This window comes from Vanessa atalanta, chromosome 19 (assembly GCF_905147765.1).
Source record: "Vanessa atalanta chromosome 19, ilVanAtal1.2, whole genome shotgun sequence".
Taxonomy (NCBI): Eukaryota; Metazoa; Arthropoda; class Insecta; order Lepidoptera; family Nymphalidae; genus Vanessa; species Vanessa atalanta.
This window is the reverse complement of record NC_061889.1, coordinates 6,114,899-6,142,464: the sequence shown is the minus strand read 5'-3', so window position 1 is coordinate 6,142,464 and position 27,566 is coordinate 6,114,899. Positions and strand designations below refer to the sequence as shown.

General features: G+C 34.0%; 1 protein-coding gene across 5 annotated transcripts; it reads right to left on the bottom strand.

Moving 5' to 3' along the window:
* Window positions 1-2: 2 nt before the first annotated feature.
* On the bottom strand, window positions 3-27,246 carry LOC125071249 (protein capicua homolog). Of its 5 annotated transcripts, XM_047681379.1 has the most exons (31): window positions 26,845-27,246; window positions 19,400-19,544; window positions 17,327-18,037; window positions 16,750-16,911; window positions 15,419-15,590; window positions 14,815-14,914; window positions 13,978-14,208; window positions 13,420-13,559; window positions 12,724-12,862; window positions 11,547-11,643; window positions 11,425-11,461; window positions 10,796-11,391; window positions 10,617-10,706; window positions 10,331-10,418; window positions 10,004-10,213; window positions 9,484-9,617; window positions 9,156-9,335; window positions 8,756-8,857; window positions 8,491-8,613; window positions 8,048-8,211; window positions 7,819-7,928; window positions 7,371-7,694; window positions 7,043-7,174; window positions 6,427-6,541; window positions 6,203-6,300; window positions 5,890-6,067; window positions 5,661-5,800; window positions 5,264-5,419; window positions 4,907-5,094; window positions 4,308-4,428; window positions 3-4,042 (listed from the first exon to the last, which is right to left on the bottom strand). In XM_047681379.1, exons 2-31 carry the CDS (start codon window positions 19,499-19,501, stop codon window positions 3,987-3,989), a joined length of 5,196 nt encoding a protein of 1,731 aa, XP_047537335.1. In that variant the 5' UTR covers window positions 19,502-19,544; window positions 26,845-27,246; the 3' UTR covers window positions 3-3,986. The 5 variants fall into 5 exon arrangements, with proteins under 5 accessions (XP_047537335.1, XP_047537336.1, XP_047537332.1 ...); XM_047681380.1 differs by having other exon boundaries at window positions 3-4,050; window positions 10,796-11,461; XM_047681376.1 differs by having other exon boundaries at window positions 10,796-11,461.
* Between the last annotated feature and the right edge of the window lie 320 nt (window positions 27,247-27,566).

Genomic DNA, 27,566 nt, shown 5'->3' with positions numbered 1-27,566 from the left:
AATGTTTCCGTGGTTTTTATGTTTTAACATAAGTTCGTACAATGATCCAATATGCTTGAACAATCTGTCCACATTGTTATGGGTTTGATTCTCTACCTGCACACAATTAATTTCGTCAATTTTAGTTTTGATTACAATTACTAAATTGCTATTTATTGGTCCTTTAGTTGGATTCATAAACATTTAAAAAAACTCCTTATGTCAAGTGATTACTGCTTCAGATATTTCTCTTAAGGTCATTTTGTCTAATTCAATCTAGTATACATTAAAATTGAACACTTAAATCTAAATAAAACGTCTAAACAAGATATTTACATGTATGCCATTTTGACTAAACAATTAGACTAATGCCTTATTTAAAAGAAATAAATAACGAATATGAAATGCTTCATTTAAAATGTCCTTTTGAAATAATTGCTAATATTCTTAAAAATATAACATTATAATTGTTATATGCAACAAAGTTAATTCAGTCTAAAATCTGCTTATTACGAAATGTTTATTGACAAACAAGGCCAGGGTTTGTAACGTGACTGTTACTATGGAGAGTATATTAGCATATTATATTAGGTTCACACTTAGTCCTGTGAGTCAATAAGGCACTAGTAATATGCAGCATTATGATTTTCATATTTGTTATTACTCTAACACACTGACAGACATTCATTCAACACCATCAACGCTAGAACATCCCATTGAAGGATAACTTAAAATATGGACAATATTAAAGCAAATTGAAACATATCTACAAACAACCAAAAGCGAAATAAACATTTTAATGTTATATTATATTGTGAAATATTGCAACAAAAACCAAGTAAATATGTATAAAAAATAATAGGAAATTATTTTGTTATGTTTGTTACACATATATATTGCATGATAAAATCTATTGTTATATAATTTATTTGAGCTAAAATATGTATTTATGTATGTGTAGTTTTCTTCGAATTAATTGAAAGGGTAATCATTATGTATGTAGGTTTCAATGGTTCTGAATATAAACAAAAATAGGTTTTATTATTGTTACAATTTAATAGTTCCTATGTAGACATGAAAAAGAACATAGTAAAAAAATGTTGAAGTTATAATTTGACCCAGTTATAGAAAAATGTACCAAACCTACTCAAACAAAAAATATTTAGAAATTTAAATTTGATATATATTTTTTAATATCAATTTATTTTATATCTTGACAGATAGTTTCTTGACTTTACTACTTGACTTTGAATACATTTTTTTTTTACTTAAAATAAACGCGAACAGTAACGTGATATCTAAAATTATGTTTTTTAGTTTGTTCCATTTTGCCATAACTGACTACAAAGTATCGATATATCAACAATATAGTCATTTTTTCAAATTTTCAAAATCTTAATAACGGATATATAAAACTATTCACAAAGGTATTATTAAAGTGAGGCTGCAACACAAAATTTTAGTAAACTATTATTATGAAATTACTATGGATTTTGCTCTCACTACGAAATTCGTTCGATGTACAATATTAAGTTCGATCGTAAGGTCGGTCAACGGATCGCATTCTCTAGGAGAAACAATGGAAACATACACACTACATTTTATTTAAATAACTGAAGTGTTCGTTTCGTCTATAATGTACTGTAGTTCTTAATTCGAAAGTTATGGTGCATTTGTAATGTCTAACTGGTAACAACGGTATGAATTTATTTAGTAAGTGACAACAACGACCAATTCACTACACTGATGACTATGAGTTGTAACTTAAAAAATCAGACTATAAAATTGTAATCTGAATTATTCATGACACTATCGTTTCATTAATACCAAACTACGCTATCGAAGATAGTGTTAACAGTGCGAAAATATCTCTTACATTATAAATTTTTAATAAATTCTCTTTACTTCCGGACTCCTAAAGCAATTACCTAACGCGATACTTCCAAAGAGATCATTAAAAAATATAAATTTTGATATATAAACATTTGCGTTGGCCGAAAATTTTTCAAGAATAAATTACATTATTTCCGTCTAAAATAATTACTTAGCATTCTCTAAATAAAAACTCTAATTACTTTGAGAGCCAGGAATTCTTAAATCTAAATTGAAATAACTCTAATATTTACATTGAGATTTTTAATGTATAAATATTGATTTATTTATCTAGTGTTGTTAATGATTTGAGCTGATTTATGTGAACCACATCGATCGATATATTCAAAATACGAAAGTCCCTACACAACAGTTAGAAAGACGTTTTAAGGCATTGAATTTTCTAACAAACTAGTACAACGTATATCCTTCTACGGTTCGTTTTGGGTTACGTTAACCGAACAAACATGGCATCCAAAATAAAAATCAAACCACTCCTTCACTTAACTTAAATCACTGTACAGTGTACATAATTACATATTTAAATAAGTAGATATCCTTTTATAAAATGAAAAAAAAAAATTAAAACACGTGGAAGACCAACATCACAACATAAATAGAAAACGATACAATTTAATGACTTAAAGTATAATTAATATGTTCGCACCAAGAAATTTTTTTAAACCCCATAATTTTTCCCTCAAATCTGGACGTCGTATTGCTTCACAATAAGTTTTAAGAAAAGTTTTATTGCAATCCCCGTCTTAAAAATATAACAGTATCAAACTGTAAATGCAAATATTTAAGCTTGATTCATCTACAGAAGATTATATATTTTTTCAAACTAGATAGATGTTTTGATAAAATCGAAAAAAAAACCGTGATCTATTGAAACAAAAAATTTCATACTTTTAGAAACGTTCATACCCATAAATACTAAACAGAAAATCTTATAATTCGACTATAAAATTACATACATTTAAATGTACTGAGATCGTGCTCATATGAGTAATGTGCTAGCTATACTGAAGTAACAATGAATTACTACATTTTACGATTTATACGAGTACTACTTCATTTTATTAATAACGGTATTTTGGACATATTTCGAATGTGAAATCAACTATATGTAGCATATATATGCATATATGTTTAACTATATATATTTGTTTTAGTGAATATAAAACAGTTGTTAAAATTGAATACAGCTTTGAGTAACATCTAACATTGTGTTATCGGATAATTTTCTATGAAGAATTATGACAATAAACAAATACATGATAAACAGCTGATATTGACAACATACTATTATTTGTTTGAAAGTTGGACGAGTAAATATTTAAAAAAAAAAATCTATACGCCATATATAGTCATTAATAAAGACCTAATTTTCAGGGCCTGATTAAAACGCTATTTTGTTATCCTGACTATTACAATCAATTTAAAAAAAAATCTATTGATTATACTACGATCTACAAAATGACATTTCCGAAGCATTATTTAAATCTTCAGAGTATAACAAGGATAATTAAAAAAAATGTGTCTGTAATTAGAAGATACGTAAAGTGCATATTATTAAAAGTCATACTCGACTAACTCGCACCGATACATTCGTCCACAATCGAAACAATTTTTATTTGTTTTTTTTTTTTCTCGTTTTTATAACCTTAAAGTATTTTTTGTTAATATTATAACCAATTTGTCGTGTAATCGAACACTATGTATAAATGCAACGAGGCATTTCTAACAATCTCCATCACATAATAACAATAACGATATCAACTTAGGTACTTTAGACGTTTACAATTCGTACTTTCAACTTCATTGCGTAATTATTGAGTAGACAACAAAAATTGGCAGTATTGGTGTGAAAATACAAAACCTTAATCTATATAATTCACAATGACAATATTCATTTCTGAGTTTTATTGTTAATTGTTATTTCGATCTAAATATCAAAATGTGACCTCGTGTAGTAATGACCTTAATTCTGTTAGATACTCATTGGAATACTGTTTCCGAATTAATATAAAAACATAATTAAGTTCAATGCATCACAAATTCAGTTATCACTTCGGTGTATGTCCGTGCGTTGTCTACTCTCGAACCACAATGGAGATTGTGTACCCGCATCGCTAACTGGCCGTTGAAGTTGGCTGCAAGGCCGCTGACACTATGGGGGAGTTCACATCTGAAAACCAATTTATTCATATTTAATTCTATCGAAACATATTGACAGACATTCAATTCCTTAGTGGTAACTTTGAAAACTAATAAGAGATAAAAATGCGAACACGCATCACTAATCTTTTTATTCATACATCTTTTATGTTCAAATAGTGTTGTTATGAAATAAAAATAAATAATGGATTTTTTTTCTAAAATAAATACAGTGTTATTGTTACATATACAAAACATGTGATGAAGTATTTATTTATACTTTTAGTAAAACTTACTAGTAGGCGTGTTGACCTCCGAATGCGGCGTGAGGTTGGACTGAGCCATTAGCTTCTGGCGCACTTCGCGAATTTTCAACTGCAACGACATCTTCGTCGGGAATATATCTGTGTGGGCCGCCTGATGGGATAAAAAAAAACATAAATAGACTCCTAGAACATTATTAAAAATTCTATATAGTGTAATTAAAGTAAACAGATTTGAATTTTATACACAAAAATGTTTAATTATTTTAACTACTAGTGTTTGATAATGTTTGTATGTTTAGTTTGGAATCAGAAATCTACTATTCTACTATTGACAGTAATACCTCTTTCATTATAAACAAGAAACTTGATTATTATAATGAATTCAAGGACTTAAATCCTATTTTGTAGTTAATTTGTAATAAACTACCACTTATATTAATGCCAAACGAGCAAAGGTCAATAATCATCATGTTCATCTCATGATGACCACTCACGTTTCCTTATCTGCCTTCCTTGAATTAATAATAACACAATTTTTAAGGAGATTGAATAACTAACGAAAATGTGGCCCAAATTAACTTATTCTCAATTTATAAAACGTAGTAATAGTATGTAGATCATCCAGTGACCTGAAAGTGTGTGGTGGCCTGCGTGGTGGGGAACATGCCGTGGTCGTGGAACAGCTTCATGACGAGATGGCGCCTCTGCTCGAGCACGCGGCGGTGGCCCGCCTCGCCGCGCGCGCCCGCGCCCGCGCCGCCCGCGCCGCCCACCGAGCACGGCGTGCGCGGCGACATATCCTCGGTGCTCTCGCTCGCTGCGGGCACGGGGACGTTAGTGATCGAGTCGTGCGACATTCAGACTTATCTCAGTAATAGTTACAATTTTTTTTCTTCAATTATTAAAATTAGTAAGTCCTGTACCATCGTGCGGTAAGAATTAAATTAAAAATTCAAATAATCATACGATTAATATTAACTAGCTACCTCTAAAGCTGTCGATATTAAAATCGGGTCCAAAGAAAGTGTTTCCCACGAGCTTGGTGGTCGTGTGCGGCGTCCCATACGAGTGTGGTGTTGGCATTCCATTCCCGTTTATAACTTCAGCTTCGAGCTGTGGCGTTACTACTGTCGGTTCTTCGTCTGTTGACATGTAAAAAAATATATATTAAGAGACGCATTTTACATTTATATAAACAATGTAATATATACTACTTCATAATAATCTTTTTAACTTAATATTACCGAAATGAAGGCATCATACGTTATCGGTATAAAGCAAGACGACTTACCGTAAAAAAATTAGCATTATTATCATATAGATAAAGAAACACACCCCAGAAAAATACAATTAAAGTAGTACGCAATCATAAACAATACGAACCCATGGGCATTTTGTGCTGCTTCTTGCGCAGGTAGAGCTGCGGGCTGCGCGGGACCACCATGGCGCCGGGGCTGCACGCCTCCGGCTTGAACTTCGGCAACGTGCTGAACTTCTGCTCGAAGTTCACCGTCTCCAGTACCCTGACACGAAACAGCGTATTACATTTATATTCTTTAACCTTTTGCTTTCATTTAGACAAGTTGTATTCAGATTAAATATAATTCCTTACTTGTCCCTTCCATCCTCGTTACCCTTTTTGAAAAGGCTTTTTTTCAGCGACGGACTGGGTAAGTTCTCCATTTTCTTAGGCGAATGGAGAGCATCGTTGTTCTCGTGCGGAGTGGTTGGCCCGCTCTCCGAGCGAGGCACGACGGGCTCATTACTACCAGTAGAGCCCGTGGAGGTACCTGATATTAAATTAATTGTAATTTATTAAATATAATATAAAACAAAATGTAATATTTCTTACTATCTTTTAAACTACAAATTAGTAATATTTTAATAACATAATAAGTTTTACATTAGAATATTTAATATGATACCTCGACTCAATCTCTTCTGTAAGGGCGCTCTGCCGAGTTGGGCGGGCGTAGGAGCGAGTGGGAATGGACGAGTCTCTTCTATCGGGGCCTCCCATTGCCTGCACAGAACAAATTAATGTAAAACATTGATAACCAAGCAATAATTTTTAATATCTTATTTAGTACATATCCATAAAGGATAAAATAATTCAGTACCAATTCTCATTTCTAGTTATTACACTTACGGGCTAGGTTTGGGCACAGTGTTGGTGTTACTTTGAGACACAATCACCGATTGACCGCTTTGTATGTTCTGACCTTGATTTTGGTTCTGATTTTGGTTCTTGTTTACATCGGTCTCTGAAAATAAAGTGTTATGACGACAAGATTATTAACATGTACTTTTTTAAATGGCGATAATGAATTAAGGATTAATCAAAAATATCATTATACTAGCGAGACACAATATGGAGGAGAAGTAAAGATACAACTAATCTAAGGTTTATATTATTTATATATTGGACAACATCACTCTGATCCCAATGTAAGTAGCTAAAGCACTTGTGTTATGGAAAATCAGAAGTAACAACGGTAGCACAAACACCTAGACCCAAGACAACATAGAAAACTAATGCACTTTTTCTACATCGACTCGGCCGGGAATCGAACCCGGAACCTCGGAGTGGCGTACCCATGAAAACCGGTGTACACACTACTCTACCACGGAGGTCGTTATATTAGGTGCACTTTGCTTTTGCTGTGCTACGAATACCATAAATTCATTTGAGAACTCGACCAATTATGTCAATTCAAATCTAGGTCAAAGCTATTATTGACCAGCAGAACATTTATAAAACTCACCGGCGCTGAAAGGAACGTAAAGTCTCTGCAGCTGGACATAGTGGAGAGAGGCATCATTAGCAGGATTGTCGTTTGCCTGGCTCGCCTTTATCACTAGATTTCCTGACGCGTCCAGGGAGAGAGTTATGGGACCTAGGGACACAAAAAATAATAAAAAAATATTGTTGTACTGGACATTAATTGTCATATATCAGTCATTTTATTTAAATATTAATTAATTTCAAATAAAAAATATATATTCATAATAAATATTAATGCAGTTTATTTAATTAATATAGTATTTCATTTTACTTCATTGTTTCTGAGGTAGTGTATTATAAAAAATCACCTGTAGCAGTATCCCCAATATTCCTCTTCACCAGCGTCACGCTCTTCAGCAAAGACGACGTGGTCGTCGGCTGCTGCTGCACCTGTGGCATGGCGATCCCGCTGGAGATGACCTGCACGCCGGCGGCCGGCGTGGGGCTGATGATGGAGGCGATGGCGTTGTCCAGCGCCGCCTGCGTGGTCAGGTTGGGCGCGCTCAGCGAGATGCCCTGCACGCTGCTCGTGAGGCTCTGCGTGTTGGTGAGCGACGGGTGCGGACTTGACGTCGGAGTGTTCATGGGTTTGTTTATTGACGTGAACGCCGTCCATTGTCTGTGGTTTTCACCTGGAACGGAAAAAAATAGAGTTCAATTGTTTTTAATGTGAAACAGCATGAGTTACGACAATGTAATTGACGAATATGTTCACATGCAAAAACATAATTGGATGATGTTTAAATATTCTCTTACCGGTATCTGCGTGCGTAGATTTGAAGGCCCCGCCAGTAGGTTGGAAAACTTTAGAACCACCAGGGCTCGAAGCAGTTATACCACCCAACAGATTATCGGACGATCCAGCTCTGAAATACAAAAAAGCAAATAATAAACTTCAATGAAAATTATAGTCTAATAGTTTGTAATGCACTTATTAAATATTTTTAAGAGCAACTGTTAGACGAATTTATGAAGTCTAGTTTACCTTGCTTTGATAGCTTTAGGTCGCCTAGTGTGGTCGTGATGAGGCAAGTAGTCTCGTGTGTCGATGCCTTCCGAATCTGAATCAGTCACTTTCTCACCACACTTCAGATCTATCTCGATGCTCTGCGGCGGTACCGGGGGTTCTTCGATTGTCTGACTAATCTGCTGATTTATTATATTTTGTTTATTATTTATCTATTATTCTCTATTTAGTCAATTCAATAATCACAATATAATTTATGAAGAAATTATTTTATATGTATTAAAATTTTAAAATAATACACATAATAAAGCCCTTATATGCTCTTTGGAATCTTAATGATTCAATTAAATGTAAAACTAGGACCGGTTCTGAATTTAAAACAATATAACTGCGAAAAAATTGCATAAGAATCAGCAGTTTTAATTAAAACTAAGCTATCATTCATTTTTAATAATAAATACCATTGGTTCATCATCGCTGAGCTGAGGAGATCCAACGTGGTTGTAAGGTTGAGCATTGATAGACATTTCTGTTCCACTAGTAGGAACGCCGGGATTCGGCCCTTCGGAGGGAGTTCGAGGACTCTGAAATACACAGGAAATGTATATATTATAATGCTACATTATAAAGTTACAAATATATTTATTTATATTTGAACAGAATATATTTATTTAAAATTGTAAAGGTACAGAAAACAGTCAAAAATACTAAAAAAATATATTTTACCTGTGGCATAGAGCCTGTTGGATCCCGACTACTGGATGACTTACGTCGGTCTTTATTACACCATTTCCATTCCGGGTGAGCTTTGAAGTGTGCTTCCTTAACCTTTTAAATTAATTATATTTTTTTATTAAATAATCTAATTTTCTCTAATCTAACCTATATTTTCACATTCCTATTTGTAGCAAAAACAAATCGAATCTAATACAAAATGTTACCAGATAGATAAAAACTACGAATTATCGATATTGTTAACACCTCATTTTACCCCCCAGGGAGGTCTGTCATAAATGATATTAGTATGTTAATATAATTTTGTTTTCTAATAATAATATAATGATGCAGCTATGTTTGGTTCATGTAATATTAAACCTATCAATTATATATTATGATTAAATCTCACCTCACTGGCTAGCTCGTTGTACTTCTGTTTCTGTTCGGGCTTAAGAGAATACCACCATTCTCCCAAAATCTTACTGACGGTACGGTTATCTTGATTCGGATGGAGCTGGTGTACCATCTGTCGGTGACGCTTTGAGAATATCATGAAGGCGTTCATTGGACGTCTTATGCGACGTTCCTTCTGAAAAAGAAATAAAACCGATATTAAATTTTTACTTATACAAATTATGTCTAAAATATTACAATAATTGAAATTAAGATTATTATAAATAAATCTATTTTTTATCTATTCTTAAACAATTTGACCAAATTAAACTCGAATATCTTACTTTCTCCTGTCCTGTGAAAGGCTGGTTCAGTGACGATAGGCTCTGCGACCGTCGATTGTTACCGTCCCCGGTGCCGCTGTCCTCACATTCGAACACCTCGTCATCTTCGTCCGTACACATTGATGTAACTCCATCTATACAACATTATATTACTTATTATTTTATAGGTGGGTCATGGATGTCTTGTTCGAAGTAAGATTATCAAATTGGATATTGTAAGTAAACAGTTTATAACTTTGCTTTTAAAGTGCAAATCCTTCAACATATACCCATTTCCAAAAAACAAATTATGTATTGTTTTAAGCAGCATACAGGCTAAGATGTACAATGAAAACATAAGATCAGATTTGTATACAAAAATAACCAATTTTTCCCCCTTTAGTTTGAATTTAATATATTCAAGTTCAAACAATAAATTATCCTTGATATTTCAAATACCTTCTACCCTTTATTATTAAGTAATCATGGACTTCTGGTGCTGAACCGGATCGACCTAGGCCAAATCGGGCTGTGGACTCACCACTGCCTTCAGTCTTGATCTGCTCCTCGGTCTTGATGTGCGGGGTGTGCGGCGTGTGCGGAGTGTGCGGGGTGTGTGGGGTGTGTGGAGTGCGCGGCGTGCGCGGGGAGGGCGGCGCGGGCGGCGCGGCGGCGGGCGGGGACGCGGCTCGCAGCAGCGGCACCAGCGACTGCCACGGGAACACTGCGTTGGGGCCGCCGCTCGTCGATACTGGATACAATAACTACTTAGTATACTTTGTTCATGTGTAAGTTTGTTTGTATGTATATTATTTTATATTATTTATGTATTTTGTTTTACATGTGATAGAAAAATAAATAATTTTACCTATTATCGTATGCGAAGTCGGCGGAGGCAGCACCGGTAGCAATTGATTGGGATGAACTATCACTGCACTGTTGTTTAAGTTATTTATCTAAAATGAAACAATGTTTTTATTTATTTTAAACATATAAATATAATACAAAATACAAATAACTAATCGATTGAAAAATCTTTATATTTTTTAATCGTCCTAAACTAAAATTACATGTTGCTTTAAAATGGTCTATAGATTTTTTTTACAAAAGTAAATTTGTACCAAAATAACTAAATGAATTTGGTCACAACTCACATGGTCACCATTATCCATCATACGATGTTCCGATTCAAGTTCATTATTATTATTTATCTGTTGCGCCATCTGATGCTGTTTATGCTCTAACTGCAATATAAAACAGAAAAAATATTTATTAAAATCTAATCATAGTTCTCTTGAATATACCACTATTGCTTTTAATAATGTCAACTTACTTGAACAGCATCAGACGGTTCGTTTTTTATCAAAACGATTTTCTTCTCCAACGTATTCTGCGGTATAACGTAAAACCGTTTCACAGCTTCCTTCATATCCGTGTCAACCAATGAAACCAATCGAGCTTGCAAAGGAGCGGGTTTCACAATCCTCTTGTTGTCTTCCATTAAGCGAGCCTCGGAGAGCTCTAAAGGTCGCGGGTCGATGTTACCGCGACTCATGTGGTCAGTTTGAGGTACCGAATGGTCCTCATCCTCATACTCCGAGACCCTTCTATTGCCAAAATTTTCATGATTATTCAATGGCGGGGAAACTTCATTCTCTCGTCTGTACTGTTCTTGTATTCCATTCCTGCGTAATGGTTGACTTCTATAGATGTGATCAAGGTCGTTACCGTTGGGTGGCATGCGGTGTACGACCAAGTTGTGCGGCACTTCATCGGCTTTAGAGCTACGGATCGAATTAGCGATACTCGTTTGTAAGCCTTGGTTATTCATATTGTTTATTATGGAAATGCTGGAAGGCAAATTGAGTGACGATTGCATTGTTGTAGCCGTGTTCATATTCGATTGTATGTTGCTCTGTATGTTGAGACTTGAGGATTGGAGTCCGATGACGTTGGATTGACTTGATTGAAGGCTAGATTGACCATTCCGATTGTCTACCTGGAAATATAAAGTTTACTTTTGTATGTTACTCTGTACTTTATCTTGTATAATTCGATAACGCTTGGTTTGTTTAAATAAATACCTGGTAATGATAAGTAGGTGCTGGAGACACTCTTATAACGCTAGTGGCGACTCCGCCCACTGGTGAGCTGACTCTACCCGGTCGTACTAACTCGGGTCTATTAGAAAAGTGTTAACAATTAAAACAAGAAATTAATTAAAATTAAAAAAAAATAAAATATTTTTTTTTCTCAGAACTTAAAACTTGAAAGAAAGATTTTCTACACCACGAAAGTTTAATAAAGCCCTATAAGAATAACAAATAATATAATAAGTTGATTAAAAACTATTTAATATTCATATCAACAAATGTTGACGAAGTTAATATTATAAACATTCCAAAAATAAAATTCCTATTACTTTGGTTTGCTTGTTAGTAATGTCACTTGCATTACTAACTAAAATAAAGCCGAAAAAAAGAAAATACTTTTTTAATCAGAAATTGTCTCCTTGGCAATTTTACTTCAATCGTTATTATACTCAAACTCAAATTCCTTTATTCAATATAGAAGTATTACACTTACTTATTGATAGTCAAATTAAACACTACCACCGGTTCGGAAAAAGAAAACACCCTGACCTGAGAAGAACCGGCGAAAGAAACTCAGCGGGACTTTTTTTTTACGTCAAATTAATTATATACATAATTGTATATGAGTAGAAACAGCCAGGAGGCGATCGTTTCATTCCCAAGGTGTGCTATCAGACATAAACTCACTAATTGTATAGTAACCTTTCGCACACAAGCGTTCCTTAACAATTTTTTTTAATTTCGCAACAGAAGCATTTTGAACGCTTTCTGGGATCCTGTTGTAGAAGCGTATACATTGCCCCACAAAAGAGTTACTGACTCTATGCAGTCGAGTAACAGGAGTAACAAGATTGTGTTTGTTCCTTGTACCAACGTTATGAGAATCACATTTTCTCATAAAAACATTAATATTTTTCCGTACATATAAAACATTACAGAATATATATTGAGAAGCAACAGTCAATATCTTAATTTCTTTAAATTTATACCTCAAAGATTCTATGATATAAAATATAGATATAAAAATTTCTTTTACAATATTTGTCTAAACTCGAATACTACTTTAATGGTCCTTCAAATTTTAGATATACATTATACATGTACATGTTTATATGTGAAAAAATAGATTAAATTATATAGACGTTGGCGGGGGAGGTCAGTTAGGTACCTGATGAGGTGGTGGTGGTAGACGGGCGCGTGCGGCGGCTGCGGCGACGAGATGGGCACGAACACGTTCCCGCGCAGCACGGGCGAGCCGCCCACCGGGGACGCGCCCGGGCTGCCCGAGCGGGAGCTGCCCAGCGACACTGCGGACGGCACGCGCGTTATGGGGTACTCACCGCTGTGATCACGCCTCGGTGACCAAACGTTACGATAACTTTTGGAAATTATCATGACCATAAAATATTCGAAAATTTGTGGAAAACAATCTGTTTCGAATATTTTTTATTAAAAACTAAAGCGCTTACAAACAAAAAAATTGCAATTTGCTGAAGTACATGGTCTTTGCCTATTAATGTATATATGTATAGAGATGATGAAATCTAGTGTTATGAGATAAAAATCTAAAAACATTGTCATATTATCTATTGCATGACTTACAAACAAAAGAATAATAAGTTTATACTACGGATTATTTTCAAATACTATACTAAGATCTTCCCATAGCCATAAAGATTGCACAATTGAAAGAATTATAACAACCATTTATGTTATTAATAGGATTCCAAATAGCTATACTTTGTATTGCCGTGTTCCAGTTTTGAGAGTTGGTTGAGCAAGAGTAATAATCTACAAAAGACAACATATTAGATCCATAGACAAAGCATGACAGGGTTAATAGATGATTCAAGTTGTCACTTACCCAACATATTAGCGGCCTCGGTCTCGTCGGGGTCGAAGCGGCCCGTGACGCGGTAGTTGGGCGGCGTCGTGTCCGACTCGCGCGAGGTCTCGTCCCCCTCCACGCCCGTGCCGCTGGACGACAGCGACTTGCTGCTGCTTCTGGAACAAGCCGGTTACATTCCAGTATCTTAAGATAGACGCTACACGTGACCCGAGCCACTTAACATGTATGTCTTAATATCGAACCTGAGCGCTTGGCCTATTGTAGAATTTTTACTTAATTAAATCTTTAAAAAAAAAATAACGCAAGAGAGCTTTCACAATCACCTTATTGACTCTATTTATAAAATATATATATATCAAACAATCAAGAGGCAAAAGAGTTAAAAAACATTAATTATTTAAACTTCTATTTTATAGTCATTAAAAATGTCATTTTATATCAATGACAAATGAAATTTCTGATATTTTGGTACCTATGTATAGTTTACACACATCGCGACGATATTAATTTAACCATCATGACTTTAATTTGACTAACGTGATACATTTATGAAGTTATATGACTATATCTCACCTCTGCTGAGGTGTATGGGCAGACCCTTGAGCCAGAGGCGTGTTGGACGACCTCGTGACTCCTCTCAACGAGAGGTGCCTCGAACAAAAGCCGCGCCTCTGACTCTCTTTGGTACAGCCGTCCTTGGAACAAAGTCGTCTCCACTGTTTACCGTTGAACTTCTTCCTTATACCGGTAGGAGTCGACACTACGTCACCTTTCTTGTATTTGTGCGGTGTTGCCGCTTGAGATCTAGAAGTTGACAGCGATTAAGAAAGGAATCTTATATATTAATAATAGCGTGAGCTGATTTTTGTCTCAGTGATTATGGGACGATGGCTGTAAACAAAAAATCGGGAATAGTCTCATTTTGAAGAGATCTAACCGTAGATGATTATCATTAAAGAGTGAAATTTACGAAATTATTACGATTTCACCAAGAATTAATTTTGGAGAGAAAAAAAAGTACCAGTTCCACAAGCTGATAACATTTTTCTAAAAATAATATATGTGAAAAGTCACCAAGCCTAGAATCGTTAAATATCCTAAGGTTTTTTTTGTCAAAGGCTCTTAAATGTCTCAACCACCGGATTGATAAACAACCCAATAACGAAAGCATTCCCATGTATTATAAACAGCCGTAATAAACTGCGCCGAGCAAAGCAATGTACATTTTATGAATAATCAAGCAAACAAATAAGTATGTAGACTATTATATAACCAAAGACAATATTTATGCCTGAATGGAATAAACAAAAAGAAATGTAGATAGCCTTCCTCACATTTAAACTTTTCTGTAATCTAAATCAAACCGGGAGTTTTAAAACATATCCATGATATCTTCAACCAGTTACGAACCTGGGAGTAGGGGCTTGAGATCTTGGTGTGAGACTGCCTTCAATGAGGCTGGACGTGCTGCCTCTGCTTTGAAGGCTGCTACGTTTACTGTTGTTGCAATCTAAATAATGATGACATGCATTAATTTATTTTCACTGGGAAAAAATTCCTGAATCAAAATCTAATGGACTTTGCGTGTAGTATGGATGATGGAGCAAACTACAATAAAAAGTACTGTCGTGTTCCGGTTTGTGTCTTGTGAGTCAGTGTAACTACATACATAAGGGAATTAACATTTTAGTTCCGAAGATTTTGGTGCATCGACGTTATAAATGCTTAATATTCCATAGTACCTATGTCTATGAGCAATAGTGACTTACCATCAGGTGGCCGATTTGCCTGCCTGTCAGTAGTAAATCTATATGAAATAATGAGGAAGTTCCATAATGAAAAAACGGCTTAAGCAATATACTTAAAATTATATCAGAAGATGAAGCGCGTTTCGTTGAAGGTTTTAGTACTTTACATGGGAGATAACGTGTCGATGGTTTTGCTTATGTGTGTGTATATGTGTGTATAACACTTTTGTATATCGTTTATATAACAAAATTCCAAATTCTCTAACCCATATGAGACGCGTCCGTCGGAAACATAATGTTTTCACTGGGGAGATCGTCGTCGCTCTCGCCGTAATCATCGAACGGCCTGGAGCCGTTGGACAGAGCGCCGACGGTCACCACTTGACCAGCTCCGGGCATCGGAGACGATGTCACAAAGTGATCGTTGCCCATTGAGTACTGCAAAGAATATGTCATGTTCGGTTGATTTATTTATTATAGTTATTAATTATCGAGATATACGTAATTTAAGCACGCTTTTACAAGCACTTTTGAACCGTCATTAAAGAGGATATATTATATATTAACCCTTTACCACACGTTACAACCAATTAAATTACAAAATTATGTTAATTAAATGTCATATATATCCTGCCTAAAAATCAACAATAACTAACTACACGATTTTTAATCATATATATAATCTTTGTAGATTAATATAAGCATAAACATATTGACGTATTTATTTCTTAAATAATTAAATGTATTGATTGGCAATCAAAAATATCTGCGGAATTTTATTGCAAGAAAGATTTATCGACTTTAAACGGTTGAAAACTTAAAAGTTTTAATCTTATCCTTACTTCTCGTGTTAATAAATTATTTTTTACGTTAAAAGAAATAATTATATTATTCAGAAAATATTATATTATCATTAATTACTAAAGAAAGACAAAGACTTATTTGAGATTCAATTTATTGATGTTTCGTTATATTGAATAGTATAATAAAAATGAATGTTGAATATAACAATCGTTGTATTTGGCGCCTTCGTACGAGTGCCACTTATGTGCAATGGGAGCTCTTATGAAAATGTAACGTTTGACTGTCTCTTTACATAGTATAAAACCGTGTTTCGTTAAAATTAACTGGAACAGCGAATGCCAAAAAAACATATTTGGGATCTGTATCGATAACAGAACCTACTTCTTAAAACTAACATACAAAAACAACACTATCGAGAGTTCAATAATATTGTGTATTGATAAGATAATAAAAACTGTAAACGACAACGCTTGTAAGTTTATTTTGGTAACTATAGTATGTTTGGAAGACATTACTAATATTAATAATTTATTTTTATCCCTAACAAGTATTAAAGATAATGGGTATAAAGAAATTAAATCCAGTTAGTTATGCAATTATATAGAAGTTGCGGCTCAGTGCGTATTTTCTGCATATCCCGTAATTTATGTCTGTTTCTTAATGCAAGCTACCTGTATATGCTTGTTTACAAGCGAGTTCTGAGTCTTAGTCTCAACAGAGGAACGGAGAGATTAAATGAAGAATGAATAATATTTGCTCGTTAAAATAATTCGTTAGGTGCATATAGACTCACGGGCACGGAGACGTGGTGCACGCGCATGTGCTGCGGCAACAGCGCGGGCGACGCGTGCGAGCCCGCGTCCTCCAGCTCGTCCGCCCACGGCGGCTGCAGCAGGCGGATGTCTGCCCGCTTCACCTCCACCATCTCCTTGCAGATATTCTCGCCATCTGTCACCTTAGCGGAGGGAAATATGTCAATTAGCAATAGATTTCATGTTTAAGAATTTTGTATTATAATAGAATTTATATATTTCTCAAACGATTTTATGAAACATAGACTACGATGTATTAGCATTAACCTTCTCTTAAATCGCTCTGTTATTGAAGAAAACTTCATTAAAATCTATTGCATAGTTCAAAAGATCGAAGTGTACAGACGGCGGGAAGCGAATTTGTTTTATCCTATGTAGACGCTTAAGTGTACTAGTCAGCTTCAAAATGTTATGTCGACACTTAAACAGCTTTTGAAATATTTAAGTAAATTCCATAATTATTAGCCACTAAATATAATTTTCAAATTATTTGATGTCATATTGTGCATTGACTAAATTATGCGAATATATATCATATTTGATTTGATGTATCCTTACCTTAACACGAATTCTAATTGGCGAATTTAGCACTTCGAACACGAGTCCCTCAACGAACACATTTTGCACACTCTCCCGGCTCGGGTCAGTAGTCCTGACAACGCACGCTGATTCAATCAACAAATGGCTGAGTTGAGGACTCGCATCACTGATCACATCGTACTTGTTAACACCAAATATATCACTGTACTCTATCGGTTCATTTTCCTGTCCATCTAATTCCACTATCACTTTGCACCCATCCGCTTGACGTATCACCCCTGGTATGTACAGACCGCGCTGCTTGGCCAGCACTCTATGACCCCGCCATTCCGACAAATCAATATTTGGATAGTGAATATTGAACGGCTTCAGATCGTGCGGCGACGAACGTTGGACGATCGGAGATGGCTGCAGCACTGGAGGTTGGTAAGTTGGCGGCGTGTATTCGACCGGTAGAGGAGCGGAAACGGAGACATTGATACAGTTCCTTTCCTGTATACTGTTCATACAGTTCCGCTCTATTTCCTCCAACTCGGAAGGGTCGAACTTACGTTTCTTCGGCAGATTTCTTACGGGCGCCTGCGTGGGCGTCTGTTGAGCCGGCGTTTGGGTATTGCTGCTCGCTGTTCCTAGATTCGTTGGATTTGCCATTGTTATATTCGGTGTTGGATTAGTCGTTGATTGAGACAAACTGACAGTCCCGACACTGCTGATTACAGATGCTGGAATCTGGTGAAACAAGAATTTTCAATTCAATAACAAACTAATAATTATATACAATAAAACTATCTTTTTTTTTATATGAACTAATAAATTGAACAAAAACTTAATCCAAGGGGCTAAAATAAGTGGACAAATTATCGTTGAATCGATTTCAAGCTTTCCTTTAAATTATTCAATTTTATAAGTCAATTGTTGATCACGTGATAAATCGATAACAATTTCCATACATTAAGGCTTTTTTCCATACGGTACCGACTGCGGCTTTGTTTAGGCCCGCTGCTGTTCATTATATAATTGAATCGTTTGATAAAATCGGTTTTTCGTCATTATTATTAATTGTAATGTTATAATAATTAACAACGAACACACACATTTACAGACATCCTTATAAAATCTCAAAAACTTTAATATTTATGAAACAATAAATAAAATCATCGAAATTGAATACTTTAGAAACATTTTTAAATTGTTAAGCTAGTCGGATATTATATACGCGACGGTATTCGAGCTCTGCCAAACGACTAGTAAATGCAACACAATCGTATCGAGAACACTTGCTCGTCCGCGAAATCGATAAGAAAAGAGTCCTCGGCGAGGTTTATCATTAATAATTAATCAAAATCAATGCACTACTCAGCATTGATGTTGCCGCAATACCTAACGATACTAACGTATATTTTTGCATGCGACAATTTCGTCAAATATTTAAAGGAAAAGCGAAATAGCTGCGGCTATTTACCTCATTCTATATCATGGAGCATGTTAAATATAGCTGGATGCGGTTTTTTCGCTTACCTACAATACATTATAATACCTAATCAAATTGTACAACCAATACTATAAAATAAAACGATCGATATTTGTATAATTTTAGTATATATTATTTCATTGAATAATTTATTCATTGCTCGTTATGTTAAACTTCTACAGTTACAATTCGAGTGATATTTATCTCTTGAGCTCCTATGTAATAATATAGTGTGTTAGAGCCGACATGACCCGAGGGTTAGAACTTGTGAACCTTAGCAGAAGACCGCTTATTCAAATCCGGGCAAACAGCAGTTCTTTATTCGCTTAATTTTCTGTTCATTCGAGAAAAAATATAGTAACATCTGCATGTATCAGCTGTAATTTCGACTCGGAGCAGTCCAACGAATTACAGAAATCCTCCTGCCCTTATCCCAATTTACTTGGGATCGGCGCAGCATGTCTTCTTCTTCCATACTTCTCTGTCGGACGTCATCTCACAAGTAACATTCTTTCTAACCATATCGTCTTTCACACAAGCCATCCATCGTTTCTTGGGTCGATCTTTGCCGAACAATGGAAAATATAATAGGTTTAAACAGTTAGGATATGACGGGTTACCTGGTCATCAATGTCTGGGTATGCGTGGGACTGCGAGCGGTAGTGCGGCCGCGGGGCGTAGGGCTGCGGCTGCGAGGCGCCGCCCGCGTGGGCCCGCTGCATCACCGCCTGCCGCTACCACGGATCACTCATTGCCACCGTACGCCTGTAAAATAATAAACAAAATGTTAAAAATATTTTTTTCCAAGCTAAATATAATATTAAAAACTTTAACATTTACTTTCAATCGAACGTATAATTACAATAATATCAAAATAATAATAATAGAAAATTTATCTAATAATTAATTTGATAAATTAATATAATGTTTGAAACAAGGTTGATCATTCTCGATGATATAATAAATCTTAGTTTTTTGCCCTTTTTGCCACTCACTCCTGTCTCGCCTGACACGCTAGACCGTATCTATGCTGATATACATAACTTGTATAGTATAGATAGATAAATTCCGTCATTATTATCTATTCTTTAGCGATCACGTATTCTCACTGACGAACAACATAATTGTAACATATATTATATAAAAAGGCAAAATCAGTAGAACTGTTTAATATATAGTACGAGAATTGTGTTTATTTTTTAATAAAGGTAACACAAAAAATTAAAAAAAAAGAAACAACAAGTTCTGCAGTTGTGTTCTCAACAATCCCATAGTTCAAATCCTAGGTACATAAATTCTCTATCATTAAATAATCTAAAAACATAGTTTAACATAATTTGATTGTATAAAACACGTTATGATCCGATATCGAAACAAGATTTATCACAGAAAATTAAATGTTATATAAAGAACATACCAAACCCATCACAGTAAATCGGTTTTTTAATATTATCCCATTATAAAAAACTTATTATTCTTATAAAAAAATCCTAGCTGAAACCCGTCCGCTTCGCTGGGCATTAAATAAAGAAAGGGGGAAAGGACAAACGGAATTCAAAAAATGAATAGTTTATAACTACGGACACGACGATTGGTCATAGTCCCATATATATATATATATATATATATATATATATATATATATATATATATATATTATTTAAGAATAGATAGAAGATTTCTATCCCACGTATAGGCTTTCTCTCTCTCACACTAACACATATTAATCACGATAAATTTACGCACTGTACGTCCTAGATTACGAAAAAACCAATGAGTAATATTATTTCGACAACTTACATTAATATATAGATAGATATGACTCAATCTTAGGAAAAAAAAAAAAACAATCGACCGAGTAAGTTACACCTCTATTATACACGTATTAAATGCCAACTGACGCAGTTCTTCTAAGCCTGCCGTCTGCGTCACTGGTTGACTTGATTTGCAATAATTCTAAAAATGTTCGACAAAAAAAAAAAGAAAATATTATTTATCATATTATATGTTATATATTTTCTTTAATAAGTACATTTTAATTCATTTATGTACACATTATGTAATGAGTATAGTTGATTAAATCAAATTACGTTATGACGTCCTCTTAAATGGTTATGGTCACGACGACCATTCTTAACGAAGACTAGTCATACGTCAGCGATATAATAGTGCACTATCAGAACTGTTCCATCACTCTTATAATCTGAAGAGTTTAGGTAAGTAGAATAAATTGCCAACTTCTAAACTCAGGAATGCAACCGAGAATGTGTTGATAGAATTCAGGCAATGCATTTTTTAAGTAGCCAGGACAATCGAGACATTGGCATCTTTATAAGAGGTATTTGAGCATCATCATAATTCTTCTTTCGCGTGGCCTTAGACTTTTTATTAGGGCACCATCCCTTGGAAGAATCCTTTGGAGTTCCCTACACCAACATTCGAGTAAATTATCTTAATTGGCTCTTACGCAACCTGATAATGGTTGGAGGAGTGACTCTTTTTAACTCTAATGTGACCAATATTAACAGAAACCGGCAAAAGATCAAAGCTTCCAACACGGAATTAAGTTATGTAATAAAAAAATATGACTTTAATAAATATAATTCAGTACAAGATATAACATCTGAATTAACACATTTTTAAAATCAATTTAAAAAAACTCTAAATATGGTTTAGCGTGTTCGTTCGTAGTCCATTAATAGTTTCTTTTTAATCTACAAATTCTAAATTTAAATTCTCTTGTAATAGATGGTAAATATAGTCACAGTAACTGTTCGCTATTTCAGTTAAATTCGAAATAGATTTAGCTTGGATCAATAACCTGGGTTTAAGCGGATGTCCCTTTTACAGCAGGATCTCATTCTAAGTCACTTACAATAGATTGTATACATAATAAATTCCTTGCAGATTTATTCATACGGCGATAAACTGTAACGAGTACGAAGAAAATGTGCACCACATATTTTCGAATAGATTCATTATTACTGATGTATTTTCGGATCAATACGAATAGATATCAGTATTTAAGATTTAGTAGGAGAATAAGTAGGAGTTCATCATCAAGTAAGGCATTACGTTACGTTACGTTACGTTACGTTAGCCGAAGAGCTGTTTACATCTCTTCGGCTTTCTCTTACCAGTTCCTCATAGCGATTTATTTCAAAATCAAAATACACTTTAATCAAGTAGGCTTTTACAAGCACTTTTGAATCATCATTTTACAGATCTATATCAAGTAAAGCTACCACGGGTTAGGTATATAGATTCTACCAAGAAGAACCGTCAAGATAATCAGTTGCCATCCATCAGACCTGTCTCGACTTCTATGACCAAGAGTAGAAGGCGTTTAGGTACCCCAGCTTCCTTAACACTAATAGTTTTATATTATCCTGCTATATCTTACAACATTACTAACATAACCTATAACTTAAACTAAGAATCTATTAAACGTATTAAAAATGAAAGGCATTTTTATGTGCCGTTAAAATCTAAAGATTATGTTACGTTTACAGTCTTATAGCTTTACATTTATTTGCAATAAACTGTTTAAGAATAAAACTTTAAAAATGTGGTTTAATAAATACATAATATATTAATGAATCAAGTTATATTTCCTAATACGCATATGTATATCTAAACCATGGTAACTAAATGTAAGAAAACTATATGCTTACGAGTTAAGTTTGAAAGTTAAAGTTTTTTGATGCATTAAAAAACCTCATACAAAAAGCAAATCATTTTTTGCAATCGAAACGAGAGACGGGATGTTTAACTTAATAAACGCCTTTACTCTTTTTTTAGTTCTGATTTATTAATATTGAAAATATTATTAAAAGTCATAAGAACCAAAGTTCTTAAGGATAGAGACAGAAATACTTCAATTTGTTTTTGGATAAATTACCTTAGTGATGATCTTAATGCGTACCAATTAAATATTCATGCTTAAAGCATCAGCATAACCAATAAAAAATATGTGTTATGTTCGTAACCTCCTTTTTTATTTTATTATATTAAGTAATAAAATAATGGCACGTCATATGGGGTATCGTGTTTGTTAATTTAATTTTCCAAACGCGACGAAAGTAAAAATTATTAAGGTATATTTGTTTAACTTGCACAAATATGGCAAATACCTATATTGTTTGTGCTTCTGTTTACTGGTTTTCGACAAACATCAAAGGAGAAAAATTATGACAAATAGATGCTTTGACCGTCAACACTTGGTTCGGTCAATATGTTACACTGCTGTTGCGATATTTTGGCATATATGAATGAACTCCATGACTGAATATGATTGGGAACACACCTAACATTTAACAAAAAAAGGGATATTTAAATCGACATTATTTGACTTGTGAATTTTCTCATGGGAGTTTTTACAGTTCGAGTTTTTGTATCAGTCCACGCTCTATTTAAACATCGAGTGGAATGCGCCCAAATATGTTCATCATAGGAATAGACATATAGGATTTAGAAGAGAGCTGTTTAAAGCTCCAAATCCGTCAGTTTCGACTACGATGTCAACAGACGAGTACGAGTGTATTTAAGTTAAGGATCTTGTAATGTAAACTTTAAAAAAACTAAACATAAACTATAAAAATTTTGACTATAACATTGGATAGTAATTCGTCTGATTTTCTTTGTCGTCCTTAAAAAACTTGGAAATTAAGGATTTAGCCAAACAATTTTGGAAAATATTACAAAATGGCTGAGCCCACCGTTATAGTTTTCTATTTTCCTATTCTTACAATAGAAATACTATTTTTGCAAGTTCAGCTGAATGCATAGTCCGCATCAAGCAATGTAATGGCACAAAGTAATTATTTAAGCGCTTGTTTAAACAGCGTGGGATTGTAGCGGTAAAAAAGGCTCCGAACGCTTTTTACGCAACACTTATTTTAACTCCCGTACGAACGCTTAGACGAAAGACAATCTTAATTCAGATCCAACAGATATATCGGAAGTATCGAAAGCGACAGCATCCGTATTATTATACCTATGTAATAGTTTTTTTTTTTTTTATAACTAATAATATTCTTTGAGAATAATATTAGTTATTGAAAAAAAAACGTAACTTAGACCAAAGACAAATACTTCAATTAAACAAAGATTAGTCGGTGCAGACAACGGCTCCGGTGTTGCTATTGAGAAAAATATATACGGAATATTTATACAAAATCTATATACCTATCGATATTTTTTCTTATTCTTAGGTCTCGACTGAAAAATGAGTCAGTCAACTTTTTTGCTTGAGTAGCATAAAAAAACTAAAACTATTATAAATTTGTTTGTAAAAATTAAGTACCTACCTGATATATGTAAATATTTTTTTTTTCATAAAATGGTCTAAAGCAAGTTGCGACATGTTAATATAACGTTGTATCGACCTTGGTAATGTGGAAGCGTATTATAGTTATGACTTCTGACTAAGCTTTATTGAATAATTGAACATATTATAATTTGAAAGATAACTAAACCATGGACGTACGTTTTAGGGCTGTCGGAATATCCGTTTTGTATTACTATAAAAATAACCACCAAAACCAAAACGATAAAAACCTTTTTATAAGTAACGCAAAATTACCTAAGGTATCTATCTAACCTTATGAATTTGGTAGGCATTTCATTTTGTCATGATTTTAATCACAATATAATAATGATAATTATATATACGATACGAAGGAAACATCGTAATACAAATGCGTGACTCGATCAGTATTATAATTTTTATTATTTAAGGGAAACCTAAACATTAATTAAAAATCGATAGATTGTTTTCCTAAATTGACGACCCTACTGAATTGCTATTAGAAATCATGACTTCATTATTGTAACTAATTAAATATCAACGTATGAAGATCATTCAACATTATTAATAGTATTATAATGATCAGATTAATTTAATCATAGTCTATACTCTTTTTATCTAAAATGTCTCTCATTTTTATAGGAAGTCTTCGAAAAATAATAAATAGTCACGCAAGTAAACCCTGGGAAATTATTTAAATATTTTGTCGATATCGATATAAAAAAAAATTGGATGTGAACAACGGCCGCAGGTGACTTAAAATTAAGCAGAAATCCGGGAAATATGAACCGCGGCCAGTTGGCATCCCTATTCCGATTCACTGATCACACTTCGCATTAAGTGATGCTCATTTACAGGTTGGTAAAATGTCCGTTACAAGCTAGATAATTTAAGTTTTACTAATAAAAACTTTGTTTATAAGCGTTGATTGTCGTTAATTAACATTGATTTCTCCATTTTTGTCATTCGAAAGAATGAACACAGTATTTTTTAACTAAACACAGCCTACAAAATACAAATACAAAATTTACATGAAAAGCCGTTATTTTTTAATGGTAGCATCGGTAACCATCATAAATTCTCATTAAATATGCATAAGGTGACATAATGCCAATTTCGATGCACCGTTGAGAATGCAGGTCGTAAAATCTAGTCTTAGCTTTAAAATGCCGTAAGTCGTAAAGTCTACACTCAAGAGTGTAAAAAAAACAATGAAATAGTCTGTTTTGTTATTATACAATTAACCTTTAGTGAAATTTATATTAATTTAAATATAGACTACTTATCTAAAATTCTCTTATCAGATTCACTATAACAGAGGTATTACTTCACAGTGGACAATATGAAATAAAAATTGATCAATCTTCTGAAATGTACATACATACATACAATACCTATTGGTTTCTATATACATTTTTATTTGGCAATTGATTAAATTATTCAAACTTTACATAACTTTACAAACCAGGCTTAATAATGAACATTCCGATACCAAATAAGTAAATTGGGAAAGCTAAAGGACATATGGGTTATCATGATTCAAAAAAATACTAAATTGAGTTGTCTAATATTATTTTATCCTACTTAAATTATAACCAAAAAGGTTGTGTATTGCAACTCCCTATTTTAGTGAAATTCTAAAATGCTATAATCTTCTATTTGTATGCCGTCGAAATAAATATTTATTTTTTCTATGTGCTGTGGTCAGGTGTTCATGAAAATAAAAATATTAAGATTTATTATATACTCAGCCATATTGCTTGTCATAACTTGTTACAACATGCTTGAAAAAGTACTTCTAGACAATAGTCTCAGGCAATAGTGTTTAGGACTATGAATATTCTAAATAATATAGTCAATTTAGTTACAATTTGATTCCTTTTTATAGATTAATAATTCTAAATGTAGCAAATTATCATTGAATCCTTCATTTTTATATTATTAACACAGATGTTATTAAAGACTGCAATACCTTTGCCTATAACACAAGGGAGGAAAAAAAAACAAAATATTTGGTTTTTTTATCAATCATTATCGGAGTTTGATTAAGAATGTAATGATTAATCAAGTAGTTGGGATGTATGGTTAATATTTTAATGAAATGTATATCATTATAACCTATCTCTGTAAACAATTTAGATTTATCACACATTAAATAAAGTAAATGGCAAGTTTGGTTATAGCAATTTATTTCAAATAATATTTTATATTGGTATTGGGGTCTTAATTAACTGTTAATAAAATATATTAAAGATTATTTGCACAATTTTAACTACATATAAACAACAGTAGTAAGTACAGTTTAAATGCAATGATAGGACAACATTAAAATAAAAAAATGTTCACAACTTACAGAATTTGTTATAGGAGCAGTCTACTCCATGGTAGTTTATGATTATTTATAAACATTCATGGTGCAAGGCTGCTAGTGCATTTAAATAGTGTAATCAGCTGATAAGCGCGATATAGACGCGAGCGACGTACGTAGGCAGGTTGCATACGGCAGGCGCATGCTTAGATTCGAACCGAAATCAATTAGCCCGCACTTATATTACACGGCGCGTGGAACTCGCTTTGGCTATTATGACTAATGATGAACGTGTCGTGTATACGGAACCGACACCACGGCTGCGCCACACGATGCACAAAATCGAATACCATTACTTATTCACTGATGCAAGATTATTGTCGTGTGCGGCCTACATGCGCAGACAACGTTTCGTTATGTGCTACGCTCCCACCGACTGCTCAACTCACCGTCGCTTTCCATTGTCGAGAGCACGACGCACAGTGTAAACAACCAAACCACATAATAAAACAAAATGGATGTCCGACTCGTCCGCACTGAGATGAGAAATTTTATGAGCACCCGAACGACACCAGTTGTAAAACGTTGTTACTATCCTATCGTAGTATTTTAGCAGCCCCCCACCAATTTATTATCTGCCTTCACTGCACAAATATTGTTCACAATCACAAAGAAATATGTTCACTTATACACGCAAACACCACGTTTTAGATAGATAAATAGAGATTTGCAAAATTTTTAAGTCCACTTGAAAATAATAATCATTGAAGCGTTTGACAAACCGAGACAAAACACCCACACCAAAAAATTCTACATGACGACTGGCCTGGCCTGGCCCATAATAATTTCCACTCGAACGTATTCCATTTCGCTCGTTCACCATTCATTTAATTATTTCTCAATACGAGTGAGAGGGATAGAAATATATAAATATTTCCTATGTATGAATAGAATCGGTGTTGTGAAGTGTCCCTCCCCGGCTCTGCCCGAAACCGAGTTGAATGGACCCGAGACGCGCTCAACCATTGGATCGATGACGATCACGTGATATAAATATATCTCGCGGCACTTATACGCCCGCGAAACTTTGAAAATAGCCTCTCATATGAAAAAAGGAACAAATAATATTTTGACTGGATTGAAGGTAGCAGCTCTAGAGAGAATTGTTTTC